This window comes from Panthera leo, chromosome D2, assembly GCF_018350215.1.
Source record: "Panthera leo isolate Ple1 chromosome D2, P.leo_Ple1_pat1.1, whole genome shotgun sequence".
NCBI classification, from domain to species: domain Eukaryota; kingdom Metazoa; phylum Chordata; class Mammalia; order Carnivora; family Felidae; genus Panthera; species Panthera leo.
Genome location: NC_056689.1, coordinates 54,111,438 through 54,129,232, shown reverse-complemented (window position 1 = coordinate 54,129,232; position 17,795 = coordinate 54,111,438). Strand labels below are relative to the sequence as shown.

At 38.1% G+C, this 17,795-nt stretch overlaps 1 protein-coding gene across 1 annotated transcript in view; it reads right to left on the bottom strand.

The window, feature by feature from the left end:
* Nucleotides 1-233: 233 nt before the first annotated feature.
* The window catches only part of LOC122202356 (cytochrome P450 2C41-like), a 34,365-nt gene continuing 16,803 nt past the window's right edge, over nt 234-17,795 (bottom strand). The window contains exons 7-9 of the mRNA XM_042908683.1: nt 13,840-14,027; nt 2,887-3,028; nt 234-599 (exon numbers count right to left, since the gene is read on the bottom strand). Coding sequence (XP_042764617.1) covers nt 418-599; nt 2,887-3,028; nt 13,840-14,027 — 512 coding nt within the window. The 3' untranslated portion in view covers nt 234-417. The remainder of the gene's footprint in view (nt 600-2,886; nt 3,029-13,839; nt 14,028-17,795) is intronic.

Genomic DNA, 17,795 nt, shown 5'->3' with positions numbered 1-17,795 from the left:
TTTTTTTCCAATTGTTACCTGTATCATGCAAGGAAAAGTCTAAGAACTGGGTCAGCAAATAATAGTGCTTTCTATTTAGAACATGGAGAGGATAGGTGGCTGTGTGTTAGCCATTTTGCTTTGTTTCACAGTGATAACATAGTAATAGCCCAATATTTGATAATTAGTAGCATACGTGGGGGCAAATATAAGAGTTATTGAGTATAAAGAACAGCACGGCACGGCATTTGTGAAATGAAATTCTGGAAACTCTCCTTTAATTGAGGTTGGATGTTCAGTGGGTGTGGAGGCAATGGGGAAATATGAGGCAAGAGGTCAGAGAAAGCATCCCCAGTCGTGAGAAGAAGGCGGGTGACACCCAAGAGGAGGAGGAGTTATAGACAACAGCACAGTAGTGGCCAGATGGCCTGCCCTTCCTCACAAAGGAACAAAGCAAATCTTGTAGGGGGGTGGGATATGTCCAAACCCACTGGCAACTGGGGTGGTGTCAAGGTCCTTTATGTCGACCACAGGTTTCAGGGTAAAATTCTGTAAAATGGAGGTCAGGAATAAAAACAGCTCCATACGGGCCAGGCTTTCTCCCACACAAATCCGTTTTCCTGAAAATAACAAACACAAGGGATTTGTTCCTTGAACATTATGTTTTGAACTGTCACAAGAAGTATGTCACAAGGAGTATCTGCTGAATGGCTGAACTGATGGAGAGCTGGCAGGAAGGGTAGAGGGACAGATGGATAGAAGGATGGGAACACCTGCTATTCACCTAGTGTCTTAATGGGAACCCTTCATTCAACAAATATCTATTGAGCATTAGGTCTACATCAAACACTTCATTATGTATTCCCATATTATAACTGCACTTTTCACATTTCCAGTTTCCATAAATCTTTGTAGAAATACACCCACTTGTCCAAGTGCATTGGAGGGAGGAGGACTGAGAGAAGGGAACTCATAAACCTATGTCTCCTTTTCTACCTCTGGCACAAAATTTAGACAAAGTTTTTTCTCCTTCATGTGATTTCAGAGGCACATGTCTAAATGCGTCCTCTCTTGGAACGCCTGGGGAAGCTCAGATGGTTAAGCGAACGACTCTTGATTTCAGCTCAGGTCACAATCTCAGAGTTTGTGGGACTGAGCTCTACATAGGATCCGACCTGACAGCATGGAGACTGCTTGGGATTCTCTCTCTCTGCCCCTTCCTAATTCATGCACATGTGTGCTCTCTCTCTCAAGATAAACATTTTTTAAAAATAAAAATAAAAAAATGTGTCACTTTCTCACTTTAAAATATTAATTTTTTTAAATGTTTATTTATTTTTGAGACAGAGGGAGACAGAGCGCGAGTAGGGGAGGGGCAGAGAGAGAGGGAGACACAGAATCTGAAACAAGCTCCAGGTTCCAAGCTGTCAGCACAGAGCCCGATGTGGGGCTCGAACCCACGAACCGTGAGATCACAATCTGAGCCGAAGTCGGACGCTTAACGGACTGAGCCACCCAGGTGCCCCTCACTTTAAATTATTAAATGCCTCCCTGATCTGTCCTATGAGATGATGTCAGATGGGTTGAACTGGCCCTCCACATTCTGTTCCCAGTCTGATGAGCCATAACCCTCCTTCCATCCTTCATACCTCTACTCTTGGTTCTAGCCATACCAACTCTTCATCGATCTCCAATATACTGTGAAGTTCCGAGCTGTATCTCCTGCTGTTCCCTTTGGTTAAGGCGCACTTCTCTTATACTTCTTCCAGGACCTATGTCTCATGTCATTTCCTCTTTATAATCTTTGTGATCCCCTTGGGAAGTACAGTCTTGCCCTCTCTGGCTTTCCTCAGAATCTTATTCACTCTTCAGTTAAAGCATGGATCATCACCTTGAATCTCGATTCTCTGTTTATTTCTTTTTCTACCATGCTAAATGTGTGTTTCCTTGTAGGGAAAGCTCAGTCTTTGACATCTTGGTATGTATGGCGTAAGACCCAAAGTAGGCATCAAAAGCTGTCAGATAAATAAAGGTGACTCTGTGGCCAGAGATTCAGAACACACACTGTAGATGTGGACACCCACGATCCAAAATCTCTGATCTTGAGCAGAGGAATATCAGGTGCTTTGGAACCGCTGCAGGGTATTCTGCCACTTGTTCAAGGTTTCCTTAATGGCACAGCTAGTTGGCACGTTCCGACTGCCCTGATCTATTGAAATGCCCTGCTCCTAAAGTCCACTCTCTAAAAGTGCCCTTCCTTCTCTTCTTTCCCTTGCTGCCTGTCCCCTGAGAGGCAGCACAAATTGCCTTTCTGCTATCAGAACGTTGCTTATTCCACTTTATGCCTCATAAAGTGATCAGGAAGCAGGCGGCTTCCTCCTCTGGTCTCCTGAGCAGCCTGTGCTTTCCTCTTCCACAACACCAGTCTCACTGGATTACAACGATCTATTTACTAATCTGTTTCCCTAATTAGGATGTGAGCCCTTTTGGTGCCCATTCTGTGCTTGTGGATACTTGTAACCCTGGAGCCCACTCTGGGGAGTGGGGGATATCACATAGAAAATACTTAACTCAAAGTTGAGGAGTTATATTCCTTTTTCATGGCAGTGAGTAAAGTCTAAATGAGTTTCACCTGCTAAGAGGAGCTCTTGGTAGCTGTGTGATCTATCTAGAGGCAGAATTCAATGAACCTATATTCACTTTGGAAGAACTGGGTCACCAAGCCAAAATTCTAATAATGGGACTGTATAGTGAGTGAGGGAAAGTGCATGGGCATTGGGAGTTATGCTTCCGGTCATGGACAAAGAACAATTCTACTCGTCCCAGACTAGGCACCATGTAAGTTTCTACGGATCACCCAAAAATACCTTGTCCCCTTCAGTACCTATGGAAATTAATTTTTATTACCTGCTGAGAAAACCATGAAGTAGTCACTCTTCTTAAAGTTGCCATTATCATCCAGGAAATGGGCAGGGTCAAATGTCTCTGGGTTGGGAAATTCTTTGTCATCACGTAGCACAGAAGTCAGTGATATTAGTACATTTGTGCCCTGGAATGAACAGATGAAGACAAACTTTATTATAAAGAAGTCGTGGAGCTGGAAGAAATTTTGCATATCACTTAGTTCAATCTTTTGATCTATACATGAGGAATCCCAGGTCCAAAAAAAGGCAATGGCATTTCTAGTCAGACACACCAAGTAATAAACAGGGATGAGATTAAGACCAGTGCTAGTAAGGTTGCTAAAGTAGCCTCCCAATAGGATTTGAAATGCTGAGTGCTTAGTTACTTGGGTACCAGACCTCTGAATCCCCTCTACTGATCACTATCTTTGGATGATGGTGTAGCTCCCACCCTCTGCTCTATTTCATCACTTTGGTTTTCAAACATCTCATGTGGACTATGGTTTAAAATGGAAGCTTCTGGCATCCAAATTGGCAAGGAAGAAGTCAAACTTTCACTCTTTTAAGATGACAGGATACTCTATATGGAAAACCCAAAAGACTCTACCAAAAAACTGCTAGAACTGATACATAAATTCAGCAAAGTTGTAGGATATAAAATCAATGTACAGAAATCTGTGGCATTTCTATATACCAATAATGAAGCAACAGAAGAGAAATCAAGGAATTGATCCCATTTACAATTGGATCAAAAACCATAAGATACCTAGGAATAAACTTAATCAAAGAGCTAAAATATCTGTATGCTGAAAACTGTAAGATGCTTATGAAACTGAAGAAGACACAAAGAAATGGAAAAACATCCCATGCTCATGGATTGGAAAAACACATATTATGAAAATGTCTATACTGCCCAAGGCATTCTACATGTTCAGTGTAATCTCTACCTAAATAACACCATCATTTTTCACAGAGCTAGAACAAATAATTCTAAAATTTGTATAAAACCAGAAAAGACCCCAAATAGCCAAAGCAATATTGAAAAAGAAAACCAAAGCTGGAGGCATCCCAATTCTGGACTTCAAGCTATGTTACAAAGATGTAATTATCAAGACAGTATGGTACAGGCAGAAAAACAGACACATAGATCAATAGAACAGAATAGAAAGCCCAGAAATGGACACACAAATGTATATGGCCAACTAATTTTCAACAAAGCAGGAAAGAATATCCAATGGAAAAAAAGACAGTCTCTTCAACAAATGGTGTTGGGAAAAGTGGAGGGCGACATGCAAAAGAGTGAACCTGGACCACTTTCTTATAACATACACAAAAATAAATTCCAAAGATGAAAAACCTAGATGTAAGACAGGAAACCATCAAAATCCTAGAGGAGAAAACAGGCAGCAACCTCTCTAACCTCAGTCACAGAAATTTCCTACTAGACACGTCTCTGGAGGCAAGGGAAACAAAAACAAAAATGAACTACTGGAACCTCATCAAGATAAAAGGCTTCTGCACAGTGAAGGAAACAATCAATAAAACTAAAAGGCAACTATGGAATGGGAGAAGATATTTGCAAATTACGTTTCAGATAAAGGGTTAGTATTCAAAATCTGTAAGAAACAGGCAGAAGACATGAATAGATACTTTTCCAAAGAAGACATCCAGATGGCTAACAGACACATGAAAAGATGCTCAGCATCACTCATCATCAGGGAAATACAAATCAAAACCACACTGAGATACCAACTCACACCTGTCAGAATGGCTAAAATTAACAACTCAGGAAACAACAGATGTTGGTGAGGATGTGGAGAAAGGGGAACCCTCTTGCATTGTTGGTGGGAATGCAAACTGGTGCTGCCACTCTGGAAAACAGTAGGGAGTTTCCTCAAAGTTAAAAATAGAACTATCCTACGACCCAGCAATTGCACTACTAGGTATTTATCCAAAGGAAACAAAAACGATGACTTGAAGGGGCACACACACCCCAATGTTTATAGCAGCACTATCAACAATAGCCAAAGTATGGAAAGAGCCCAAATGTCCACTGACTGATGAACGGATAAAGATGTGGTATGTATACACACTCACACGTACCCACACACACACACACACACACACACACAGGAATATTACTCAGCAATCAAAAAGAATGATCTTGCCATTTGCAACAACATGGATGGAACTAGAGCATATTATGCTAAGTGAAATAAGTCAAGGAGAGAAAGACAAATATCATATGATTTCACTCATATATGGAACAAGACAGATGAACATAGGGGAAGAGAAGGAAAAATAAAATAAGATAAAAACAGAGGGGGAGGCAAACCATAAGAGACTCTTAACTATAGAGAACTGAGGGTTGATGGAGGGAGGTGGATGGGAGATGGGCTAGATGGGTGGTAGGCATTAAGGAGGGCACTTGTTGGGATGAATGCTAGGCGTTACATGTAAGTGATGAATCACTAAATTCTGCTCCCAAAACCAATACTGACTACACTATGTTAACTAACATGAATTTAAATTTAAAAATAAAATTAAATGAAAATTTTAATTTAATTTAATTTAAAAAATAAAATAGAATAAAATGGAAGCCTTTGCTGGTTCTTGAAAAGTCAGGAGTATTTAGAATCTTTTCATAGGGCTTTAAAATTTTTTTTAATGTTTATTTATTTTTGAGAGAGAGAGAGAACACAAATAGGGTAGGGGCAGAGAGATACAGAGACACAGAATCTGATGCAGGCCCCAGGTTCTGAGCTGTCAGCACAGAGCCCAATGCAAAGCTCGAACTCATGAACTGTGAGATCATGACCTGAGCTGGAGTCGGACGCTTAACCGACTGAGCCACCTAGGCACCCCTCATAGGGCTTTTTAAAATAGAGGTCTGATCTGATTTAAAATGACTCTGGCAGGGTGCCTGGCTGGCCCAGTTGATAGAGCATGAGAGACTTGGTGTTGGAGTTGTGAGTTTAAGTCCCATATTGAGCACAGAAGTTACTTTTAAAAAATGACTCTGGCAAATCTACACAGATGGAAACAGATTCATGGTTGTCAGGGGCTGGAGGTGGGAAGGAGTAGGGAATGACTGTTTGATGGGTGCAGGATCTCCTTTTGGAGAGATGACAATGTTCTGGAAGTAGACAATATCTGTGGCTGCACAACACTGTGAATGTGCTCAGTTTCCCTGAATTGTGCACTTTAAAATAGCTAAAATGGAGGGGCACCTGGGTGGCTCAGTCGGTTGGGCATCCGACTGGCTCAGGTCATGATCTCACAGATTGTGAGTTCGAGCCCTGTGTTGGGCTCTGTGCTGACAGTCCAGAGCCTGGAGCCTGCTTCAGATTCTGTGTCTCCCTCTCTCTCTGCCCTTCCCATGCTCACATTCTGTTTCTGTCTCTCTCTCTCAAAAATAAATAAACATTAAAAAAATTTTTAAATAGATGGGGCGCCTGGGTGGCGCAGTTGGTTAAGCATCCGACTTCAGCCAGGTCACGATCTCGCAGTCCGTGAGTTCGAGCCCCGCGTCAGGCTCTGGGCTGATGGCTCGGAGCCTGGAGCCTGTTTCCGATTCTGTGTCTCCCTCTCTCTCTGCCCCTCCCCCGTTCATGCTCTGTCTCTCTCTGTCCCAAAAATAAATAAAAAACGTTGAAAAAAAAATTTTTTTAAAAAAATTTTTAAATAGCTAAAATGGTAACTTTTATGTTCTGTATATTTTACCACAATAAAAAAAAAAGAAAATATGCCCAAAAGGAAAAATGACTTCTTAGATAGTATTAACAAATACACCAACGAGTACTGAGTATTTATCTTTGGAATGCAATTTGTTTCTAATTTAAAACTGTGGGGAAATTCTTTGTTAGAGATTAATCCTGGTTAAACACACACACAAACACACACAAACTAAAATTGGAAAAATTATCATTTTTCAACAATTCAGGTAAAGATTATTAATTAGTGCTAAAACTGTTGGATCAAAGATTTGGGAAACAGGATATTTATAAGGTCTCAAAGTACCAGGCCATACGTTTTTTTACTAATAACCTATGAAAAACAGAATTTCAGCAGTGGAGAATTATGGCAGATACCTTTTAAAAAAAATATTTATATTTGAGAGAAAGAGAGTGCAAGTGGGGGAGGGGTAGAGAGAGAGAGGGAAACAGAATCTGAAGCAGGCTCAAGGCCCTGAGTTGTCAGCACAGAGCCCAATGTAGGGCTTGAACCCACAAACCGCGAGACCATGACCTGAGTTGAAGTACAACACTTAACTGACTGAGCCACCCAGGTGCCCCATGGAAGATATCTCCTTAATAAATGACTACCTTAGCATCACCAATAATGATATAAATTGATATTACATGTCTCTAGCCAAAACGTAATTCACTGGGACATACACAACATCACGTATGTAATGTTCTTCCCCAAAACACAGAACTTGAATCTAATCTAAAAAAACAAAAACAAAAACAAAAAAAATCACACAGGGCTTCTGGGTGCTTCAGTTGATTGAACATCTGACTCTTGGTTTCAGCTGAGGTCATGATCGCAGGGTCATGGGATAGAGCCCCACGTCAGGCTCCGTGCTGAGCATGGAGCCTGCTGAAGATTCTCTCCCTCTGCCCCTTTCCCCTGCTCACATGCTCTCTTTCTCAAAAAAACACCAAAAACAAAAACAAAAAAATCATACAAAACCAGATTGAGGAATATTTTACATGACAACTATCCTGGACTCTTCCATAGTGTATTGAAATGAAATAAATAAAAGAAAAGGAACTGTTCTTTTTTTTTTTTTTTTTTAATTTTTAAAAAAATTTTTTTTAAATTTTTTTTTTTGGAACTGTTCTTTATAAAAGGGGCGTAAAGGGACAGATAATAAAATTGTATATTTATTCCTTTATTAGATACTAGATGCCCCCTCAAAAAAAGCTATAAAAGATATTTTAGGGGGGGCACCTGGGTGGCTCAGTTGGTTAAGCATCTGACTTCAACCCAGGTCTTGATCTCACAGTTTGAGTTCAAGCCCCGCATTGGGCTCTCTGCCATCAGCATGAAGCCTGCTTGAGATCCTCTATCTCCCTCTGCCCCTCCCACACTGGCATTCTCACTACCTCTCAAAAATAAACAAACATTAAAAAAAAAAAGATATTTTAGGATAACTGAAAAAATCTATAGCTATATTTTAGATAAAGTTATTGTATATATGATAATTCTTTGAGTGTGAATGCTATTACTGCTATGCAGAAGCCCTTGTTCTTACAAGACACATATGAAATATTTAGGTGTTAAGTGTGATAGACAGATCAATGGATACAGATAGATATGTACTTAAAATATAGATGTATACACATTTTCATATGTATTATTTATATAAACATAAAACATTATATACTATTGTGTGTGTTTAAATGCTACTGAGATTTTTTTTATTTTTTAAATTCAAAATTAGAAGGAAGTTCCATCCTCTAAGTTTATCATATTTAAGGTCTATAATTTTGTTTTCAATATTATTGCCTTGTGCATTTTAAAACAAGTAATATGTGGAAGTGTTACTTTAAGATTTAAAAAGCAAGTGTATTTTCAATAAATGGTGCTGGAAAAAGTGGGTGTCCCTAACAAAAGGAATGAAGTATAAACTACTTCACACTATAAGTGAAAATGAATTTTAAATGGATCGCAGACCTAAATACAAAAGCTAAGAGCATAAAACTTGTAGAAGAAAAGATAAGAGCAAATATTTGGGAACCTGCGTTGGCAAAAAATTTTCCAGATAGGACACAGAAGCACAAGTCAAAAGAGAAATAACTGATAAATTGGACTCCATCAAAATTCAAAACTTCTGCTCTTTGAAAGACATTCTTTGGAAGAAAGAAAGAAAGAAAGAAAGAAAGAAAGAAAGAAAGAAAGAAAGAAAGAAAGAAAGAAGGAAAGAGGGAGGGAGGAAGGTAGGAAGGAAGGAAGAAAAGGAAAGAAGAAAAAGCAAGCAAGCAAGCAAGCCCTTTACAGATTGAGAGTGAATATTAGCAACACTTACATATAATAAAAGACTTGTGTATACAATATATAAAGGATTGCAATAATTAAATAAGACAAACGACCCAATACAAAATAGGAATATAATTTGAGAACTCGACCAAAGAATATATATGAATAGTCAATCAATACATGAAGAGAAGCCCAACATCATTATCCATCCAGAAAATAGAAATAAAACAAAATGTGACGTCACTACATAACCACTTATAGTACCTAAAATTTAAAAACACGGACAATGTGGCACCTGGGTGGCTCAGTAAGTTAAGCACCCGATTCTTGAGTTTGGCTTCAGGTCATGATCTCACAGTCGTGAGTTCAAACACTGCATCAGGCTCCGCACTGACAGCACAGAATCTGCTTGGGATTCTCTCTCCCTCTCTCTCTGCCTCTCCCTCACTCATGTTCTCCCTCCCTCCCTCCCTCTCTCTAAAAATAAATAAATAAACATTTAAAAAAAAAAAAAAGGACCATTAATGGCAAGTGATGGAAGGTACCTGAAGCAATTGGAACTCTCACACATTGCTAGCAGGAATGTAAAATATCACAGCCACATTTAGAAAATATTTGATGGTTTTTTATAAAGTTAAACAGTTAAGCAAAAGTCCCATTCCTAAGCATTCACCCAAAAGAAATGAAAATTTATATCCACACAAAAACCTGTATGCAAATGTTCACAGCACTTTTATTCAAATAGTCTCAAACTGGAAACAACCCAAATACCCATCCAGTAGTGAATGGATAAACAATTTGTGGTACTCTGTAGGATAGAAAATCATTCATCAAAAAAAAGAACAAATTAATGATAAGTGCAATAACAAAGTGCAATAAATCTCAAATACATTCTGTCACATAAAAAAGATAAAGGCTTATTTATATTGATTACAAGTTATTCTATTTATGCCACATTCTATTACATTGCATTCTTGAAAAGGCAAAACCGTAGAACCCAAAACAGATCAGTGGTTACCAAGAGTTGGAACTGGGGGAAGTGGATTGATTGTAAAAGGAGAATGAAGGAACTTTTTTGAGATGATAGAAATGTTTTACATCTTGGTTGTGGTGGTAGTTACTTGACTTCACATATTGGTCAGAACTCATTAGACTTTACCCTTAAAAATATGAATTTTCTTTTGCATAACTTATACCTCAAGTTAAAAATAGAGGAATGCACTAAGTCACAAAAAGCACATATGGTGAAAAATAGGTCTCCCTCCCATCTAAATACTTTCCAAAAACAACTATTCATAACCAGTGATATGTCCTTCCAGGGAATATGCCCTTCCAAAGAGAATATATATATCAGGCAAATAAATCTACATGTTTATTTCGCCTATCACCTTCTTCTTTTTTTTTTTTATCAAATGACAAGCATCCACTACATCTTGATTTTTTTAATTTTACTTGAATTTGAGAGGCACAGCAGGAATTTTATTAGAAATTCTAGAATCATTGATGAAAATCATCTCAAGATGCAGTGCTTCCATAGATGCATTGCTTAGCCTTCTAAACAAGATATAATTTGAAAGTGCATTTAGCCTTACTTAGAGGCAACGATGTCATTGTCATGCTTTAGTACTTGTTTCATAAAAAGAAATAAAAATCTTATTTTTTATTTAATAAAATAATTGGGTACTGGCCCATATCAACACATATACATCTGCCTTATTCATGCTATATATGAATGTATCATTACACTACTGATGAACATTTAGATAGTTAAGAATATTTTTTTAGGGGCACCTGTGTGGCTCAGTTGGCTAAGCATCTGACTCTTGATTTTGGCTCAGGTCATGACCCAGGGTTGTGGGATCAAGCCCCATGTTGGGCTCAGTGCTGAGCATGGAGCCTGCTTAAGATATATTCTCTCTCTCTCTCTCTCTCTCTCTCTCTCTCCCTCCCTCCCCTGCTCTCTCTCTCTCAGAAACAAAAACAGAATGTTTTTATTATAAACAGTGATGCAAGGACACATTTTTTGAACATTCCTCTGTTAGCACCTGTAGTGGATACCAAGAATTATAATTCTTGCGTTATAAGATTCTATATTTTATTTCTGATAGATATTGCCAAAATGTCCTCCAAAAAAGATGTACTTATCTACAATCCTGCCACTGGTGATTGAAAGTGCTCATTTACACACACCCTCACCAATACAACATTTTCTCAGCCTTTGATTTCATCAGTCTAATAAGTAAAAATGGTCATAGTTTTAGCTTGTATTTTGTATATGTTACCTGGTTGAATTCTTGCAACATTCTAGTGATGTAAAGGTCAGTGCTATCAACAGTTTACAAATGAGAAAACCAAGGCACATAGGATTAAGAAATTTATTCAAGATTATAGTAAAGGGTAACCGAGCCAGAGTTTATATGGAGGTTATCCTCCTGAATTTATCTCCTGCTGCCTTGCATTTCAAATATCTACTTGAGTTTTCCATTTTTAGGATACAGTTGGCAGAAGAAAGTGCCTGGTTCATCTAGAAAACCTAGAAGAGAAATAGCCCTCTCTGCACAAGTGTCACTTCTTTCACCCTTCTGCCCTAAGCATGCAACTGTGATTCTGACGAGGCATTTTCCTGGCTGGGAAATAACCTGAAAGCCAGATGAAGCCCAAATGGTTTTCTGCAACTCAGAGGAAGTCATCCCTCCCCCAAAGGTTTTTTGTTTGTTTAATATGTAAATCCATGTCTTTTAAAAATTATTTTAGAGAGAGAGAGAAAGCATGGGTGTGCACATGCTAGTGGATGAGAGGGGCAAAGGGAGACAAATTCCTAAGCAGGCTTGACCTCAGCGTGGAGGGGGATGCGGGGCTCAATCCCAAGACTCTGGGATCATGACCTGAGCTGAAATCAAGAGTCGGACGCTCAACCGACTGAGCCACCCAGGCACCCCAAAGTGTTTTTTTTAAGTTTATGTATTTTTTTTAGTAGTCTCTACACCCAGTGTGGGGCTTGAACTCACAATCCCAAGATCAAGAGTCGCATGCTCTGCGGACTGAGCCAGCCACGCACCAGCCCTCCAAAGTTGTTTTTATCAACCATTTCAAAGTTATATACAGCATGACTATTTTAGCTTATTTTTCTACATCAGCTCAACAAATATAAACATTTGTTTTCATGAAAGTATAAATACACAATCCTTCATCTGAACCTCCTGAGGCCTAATGTGTTTTCAAATTAAGTACTATTTGATGATTTTAGAAAGGTATTATGATGTATATGCCATAAATTTTAAAATACTCCCAATAATGTGGTATCATATAATCAAACACATTGATACCTCTTTAGCAAAACATGAATATTCACACAAAGTGCATCAATAAGGAATATATAGATTGATTCACTTCAGTTCAAGATTCTGGCCACTGAAAGGAATTGTACTTCAATTTATTTTTAATTTTCTGAGTTTTTAATATTGCAGAATAAAGGTTTTAACATAAAGTTTCAAGTATTAAAAACAACAACAACTTAGATCGGTTCTGTCCAACACAGTAGCCTTGAGTGATCCATGATTATTTATATTTAAATTAAAGCTCATTGCAAGTATATAAAATTTAAAGTTCAAGTATTAATTATTAAAACAAATATTGGGGCACCTGGGTGGCTCAGTTGGTTAAGCATCTGACTTCGGCACAGGTCATGATCTCACTACTTGTGAGTTCAAGCCCCGCTTCAGATTCTGTGTCTCCGTCTCTCTCTGTCCCTCCCCTGTTTGCTCTCTGTCTCTGTCTCTGTCTCTCTCTCTCTTTCTCTCTCTCAAAAATAAATAAACATTAAAAAATATACATTAAACCAGATTGAAGAATTCTGTGTATAGAAATTACAAATAAATCCACAAATTATTAGCACTAAGTCAATTTGGAAAGGTTGCTAGATGTAAGGTCATCAAAATAATAAAATCAAGTATATTTCCATATAACAAAAAAAGTAGAAAAGGCATTTTAAAAATTATACAATCTATAGTAACATCAAAAATACCACTCATCTAGGAAAAACCTAATAGATATACAAGCCACTGCACTGAAAATATTGAAAAAATTAAAGAAAGTCCAAATAAATTGGTAGAATATGCCATATCCATGAATTGAAAGATTCAAGATACCAACATGTCAATTCTTTCTAAATTATTTTATTATCACCCTGATAAAAATCACAGCCAAATGCTTTGGTTTATTGACAAACTGATACTCAAATTTATTTGGAAATGTAAAGGCTAAGAGTAGCCAAAACAATATTAAAGAAGCAGAACAAATTTGGAAGACTTACACAGCCAAATACCAAAACCTGTCATAAAAGTATGTAGCCTCAGTGGGGCGCCTGGGTGGCTCGGTCGGTTAAGCGTCTGACTCTTGATTTCGTTCAGGTCATGATTTCATGGTTTGTGAGGTCACAATCTCATGGTTCATGAGTTTAAGCCCTGCATAGGGTTCTGCACTGGCAGCGTGGAGCCTGCTTGGGATTCTCTCTCCTCTCTGCCCCTCCCCCACTCACGCTGTCTCTGTCTCTTAAAATAAATAAATAGGGGCGCCTGGGTGGCTCAGTCAGTTAAACGTCCGACTTAGGATCAGGTCATGATCTCATGGTTTGTGAGTTCGAGCCCCCTATCGGGTTCTGTGCTGACAGCTCAGAGCCTGGATTCTGCTTCATATTCTGTGTCTCCCTCTCTCTCTGTCCCTCCCATGCTCATGCTCTGTCTTTCTCTGTCTCTCAATAACAAATAAACATTACAAAATTTAAAAAAATAAAATAAATAAACTTAAAAAAAAGGTCTGTAGCCTCAAACTGGAAACAACACAAAATCCATCAAGCTGCCACATATATGAGTTTTGCACCTTTCTCATCTTGTATTGGTAGAAGACTGAGCCAATAGTGAGAACAGGCGAACTTCAAGAGCACTAAAGTCAGTGTAGGAGAAATATCTCTTACCTTGGGGATGACATAGTTTCTGAATTTAATGTCACGGGTCACTGCATGTGGCAGGTTGACTGGGATAAGGTCAATGTACCTCTGGATCTCATGCAACACTGCATTCATGTAGGGCATGTGGCTCCTGTCCTGCATGCAGGGGCTCCGGTGTCTGCCAATTACATGGCCAATCTCTTCCTGGATTTTAGCTGATAAAACACAAATAAGACTGATGAAAAAAGTGAAAAATGCATAGACATTTGCATGCCAACTCAGGTTATCTGAACACTTTGAAGGTATTCCAACATCATCATAAACATCGGCTCTGTGCCCAGAAGTACATCTGAGAGAGTTGCCGTAATATTGACACATATGACTCCAGACAAGCTAGGCTTTGAGATCAATCTGTGCACACCTATGATAAGCATAGGTTAATAGTACATTTTAACTCAAGAAATCACTGTCCTCAAAGAAAGGAAAACAGGGATTAAGTATTTTTTTCATATCAAAATAATGTTTTAAAAATCAAATTCTATAACTGATGTGTATGTATGTATGGTTTGTGTGACTGTATGTATGTTGTATGTGTATAGTTATTTGGACCTTACAATGATATCTTCTCTCATCCTCACATTTCCCAAAGGTTTGAGATTTTGAAAGATTTGAAAGATTCTAGCAGTTTCTTCTGAAATTTATGCTTCACGTTTCTAAATATTGACTATTCCTATTTCTCAACTTACTAATTTTTTATTTTTTTCTTTATTCTATTTTTATTTCTTTATTTTATTTATTTATTTTTTTTTTAATTTTTTTTTCAACGTTTTTTATTTATTTTTGGGACAGAGAGAGACAGAGCATGAACGGGGGAGGGGCAGAGAGAGAGGGAGACACAGAATCGGAAACAGGCTCCAGGCTCTGAGCCATCAGCCCAGAGCCTGACGCGGGGCTCAAACTCATGGACCGCGAGATCGTGACCTGGCTGAAGTTGGACGCTCAACCGACTGCGCCACCCAGGCGCCCCTTATTTCTTTATTTTTAAGTAGGTTTCATGCCCAGCACAGAGCCCAATGCAGGGCTTGAACTCATGACCATGAGGATCAAGACCTGAGCTGAGATCAAGAGCAGGACACTTAACTGACTGAGCCACCCAAGTGCCCCCACAACTTACTCATTTTTAGACAATGTCTAATGATGTTCCGGTAAGAGAGATCAGGACTTATGTTTCAACCCTCACCTCATACAAAATGCACACATCCACAGACAGATACATACACACACATGCTTCCCCTTGTTCCATTTTCCCCAATATATTCATATAATTTCTGATTATCTCAATATTCATTGTTTATATTATGACTATAATAAATATTACATAAGTGTGACAACTATGATTATGTTTCATTTTTTGTACATTCTTGGTTTTATTTGTACATTCTTTGCTTATTTCAATTCCTACTTTTTAGATGCTAATTTAGAATTATGGCAACTGCTCAGGTAGATGTTTCAAACTCCTAGTAATAATTTTTCTAATTACTGGTAAACCTCAAATAACTGATCCTTTCTCTTTTCTTCTTGGGTATGTCCTCTCACATCTGCTTTGTCCACCTAGTCCAATTTGAAATGGATATTTTCTAAGCCTGGTGCCCAGTACATTCTCACTTCCATTCTCCTACATGAGACCTCCTGATTCCTGGAGCCCATGACTTCCTCTGACTTGATTTCAGACGTCTGCATAGAGCATACACTCTAGTATATTTTTTTTAATTAAAAATTTTATTTTATTTTATTTTTTTATGTTTATTTACTTTTCAGAGAGAGACAGAGATAGAGTGTGAGCAAAGGAGGGTCATAGAGAGAGGGAGACACAGAATCTGAAGCAGTCTCTGGGCTCTGAGCTATCTGCACAGAGCCTGACGCAGGGCTCAAACCCACAAACTGCAAGATCATGACCTGAGCTGAAGTCAGAGGCTTAACTGACTGAGCCACCCAGGCGCCCCTAATTAAAAAAAATTTTTTAAAGCAATCTCTATACCCAAAGTGGGGCTCAAACTTATAACCCTGATATCAAGAGACACATGTTCTACTGACTGAGCCAGTGTATTTCTAAGAAAATAAAATCAGAGGGTAAGTTTTTTGCCAACTTGTAGATCTGAAAATATCCTTTAATACTCAGGATATAGTTGCTCTTGAGAATTCTAATGCCATACAGTACTTTATTTATCTCTGAAAGTTTTTACGAATTTTTCTTTAATCATGGTGTTCTGTAATTCCATGACCCTCTGTCTTAGGGAGGATATTATTATTTCATTCACTTTGCTGGGAATTTGGTGAGAGTTTTCTGTCTAGATGGCAGAAGAGGGAGGTCTTTTCTCTGGAGTTGTTCATTCTCTGAGGTCTATATCTGGCTGCTGAATTTTAGGAAGAGGATAGAGAAAGGAGCTAAGGGTCTCAGAATTCAAGTAAACTATTACTTAGTCTTTCTTTTTCAGCCCTACACTTCACTCTTTCTCTGTCTCTGCCAAGTGTCCCTGAGGGCAAGGTCTCTTAGGTTCAGTTTCTCTAGAGAGTGAGCTCCCTTTTCTGTGGAGGGAAAACAGTTACCTGCTAAGAGAAGTTGTAGCAGGAACCTAGGCAGGGAGAGCCTCCTGTTTTCTACTCCAATCTCCCTCTACCTTTCTTGAGATTTGGTTCTTTCAATACTGAGCCTTATGTAGTTGTAGGGGCTTGTTTTCCCAGACTAAATCTTCCTTCTTTGACATTTAGCTTACAACTTCAATCTCCCTCCTGAGATGGTTATCAGCCCTCCATTCACTCTCTATGCTTTAGAAATTTGTTGAAGATTTGATAACTGTTTTGCTGTGCTTCTCTTCTCTAACTGAAACAGTAGTGCTCATTTATAATTAATTTATCATCATTTCAATGGGATTCTGATTCAGAAAATCATGTGTATAACTGATCTGCTGTGCACAACCAGAATATTCTTGAAGTTTTAAAAACATTTTTTAAGTTGTTCTTAGTTCGCAAAAGATAAAAACTATTGACCCAAAAAGAAATTGTTGTCGCAAACACCATTTTTCTGGACTCAGACTTCTGAAATAATAAAATTCCTTTAGAAGTGTGACATCAGTATAAGAAAAGGCTAATATTCCTGATGAACACAGATCAAATTCTCAAACAAAAACAAAAACAAAACAACAAAAAACCCTAACAAACTGACTTCAACAGCACCCTGGAAGGATCATACACCATGATCAAGCTTGATTTATCACTGGGATGTCTGGGTGGTTCAGAATACTCAAAAAGATAAATATGATACACTGTATTAACAGAATGAAGGACAAAAATGATATAATCATCTCAGTAGATGCAGAAAAAGCATTTGACAAAGTTTAACATCCTTTCATGATTAAAAAAATTCTCAACAAATTACATATAAAAGGAATGTACCTCAATATAATAAAGGCCATACATGACAAGCCAAGGACAACATCATACTCAGTGGTGAAATGCTGAAAGTTTTCTCCTTTAAGATTAGGAACAAAACAAGGATGCCTACACTTGCCACTTTTATTCAACATAGTACTGGATTAGCCTGAGCAATTAAACAAGAAAAATAAATAAGAGGCATCCATACTGAACAGAAAGAAGTTAAATGGTGTCTGTTTGCAGATGACATGATCTTATATATAGAAAATCCTACAGACTTCACCAAAAATTGTTGGAATAAACAAATTCAGTAAAGTAGAAAGATATAACTCAATATATAAAAATCAGTTGTGTTTCTATACACTAACAATGATCTATCTGAAAGAGAAATTAGACAATTCCATTTACAATGGCATCAAAAAGAATAAAATGCTCAGTAACAAATTTAGCCAAAGAGGTGAAAGATATGTACACTGAAAACTATAGAACATTGATAAAAAATTGAAGAGGACACAATTAAATGGAAAGATATCCTGTGGTCATGGATTAGA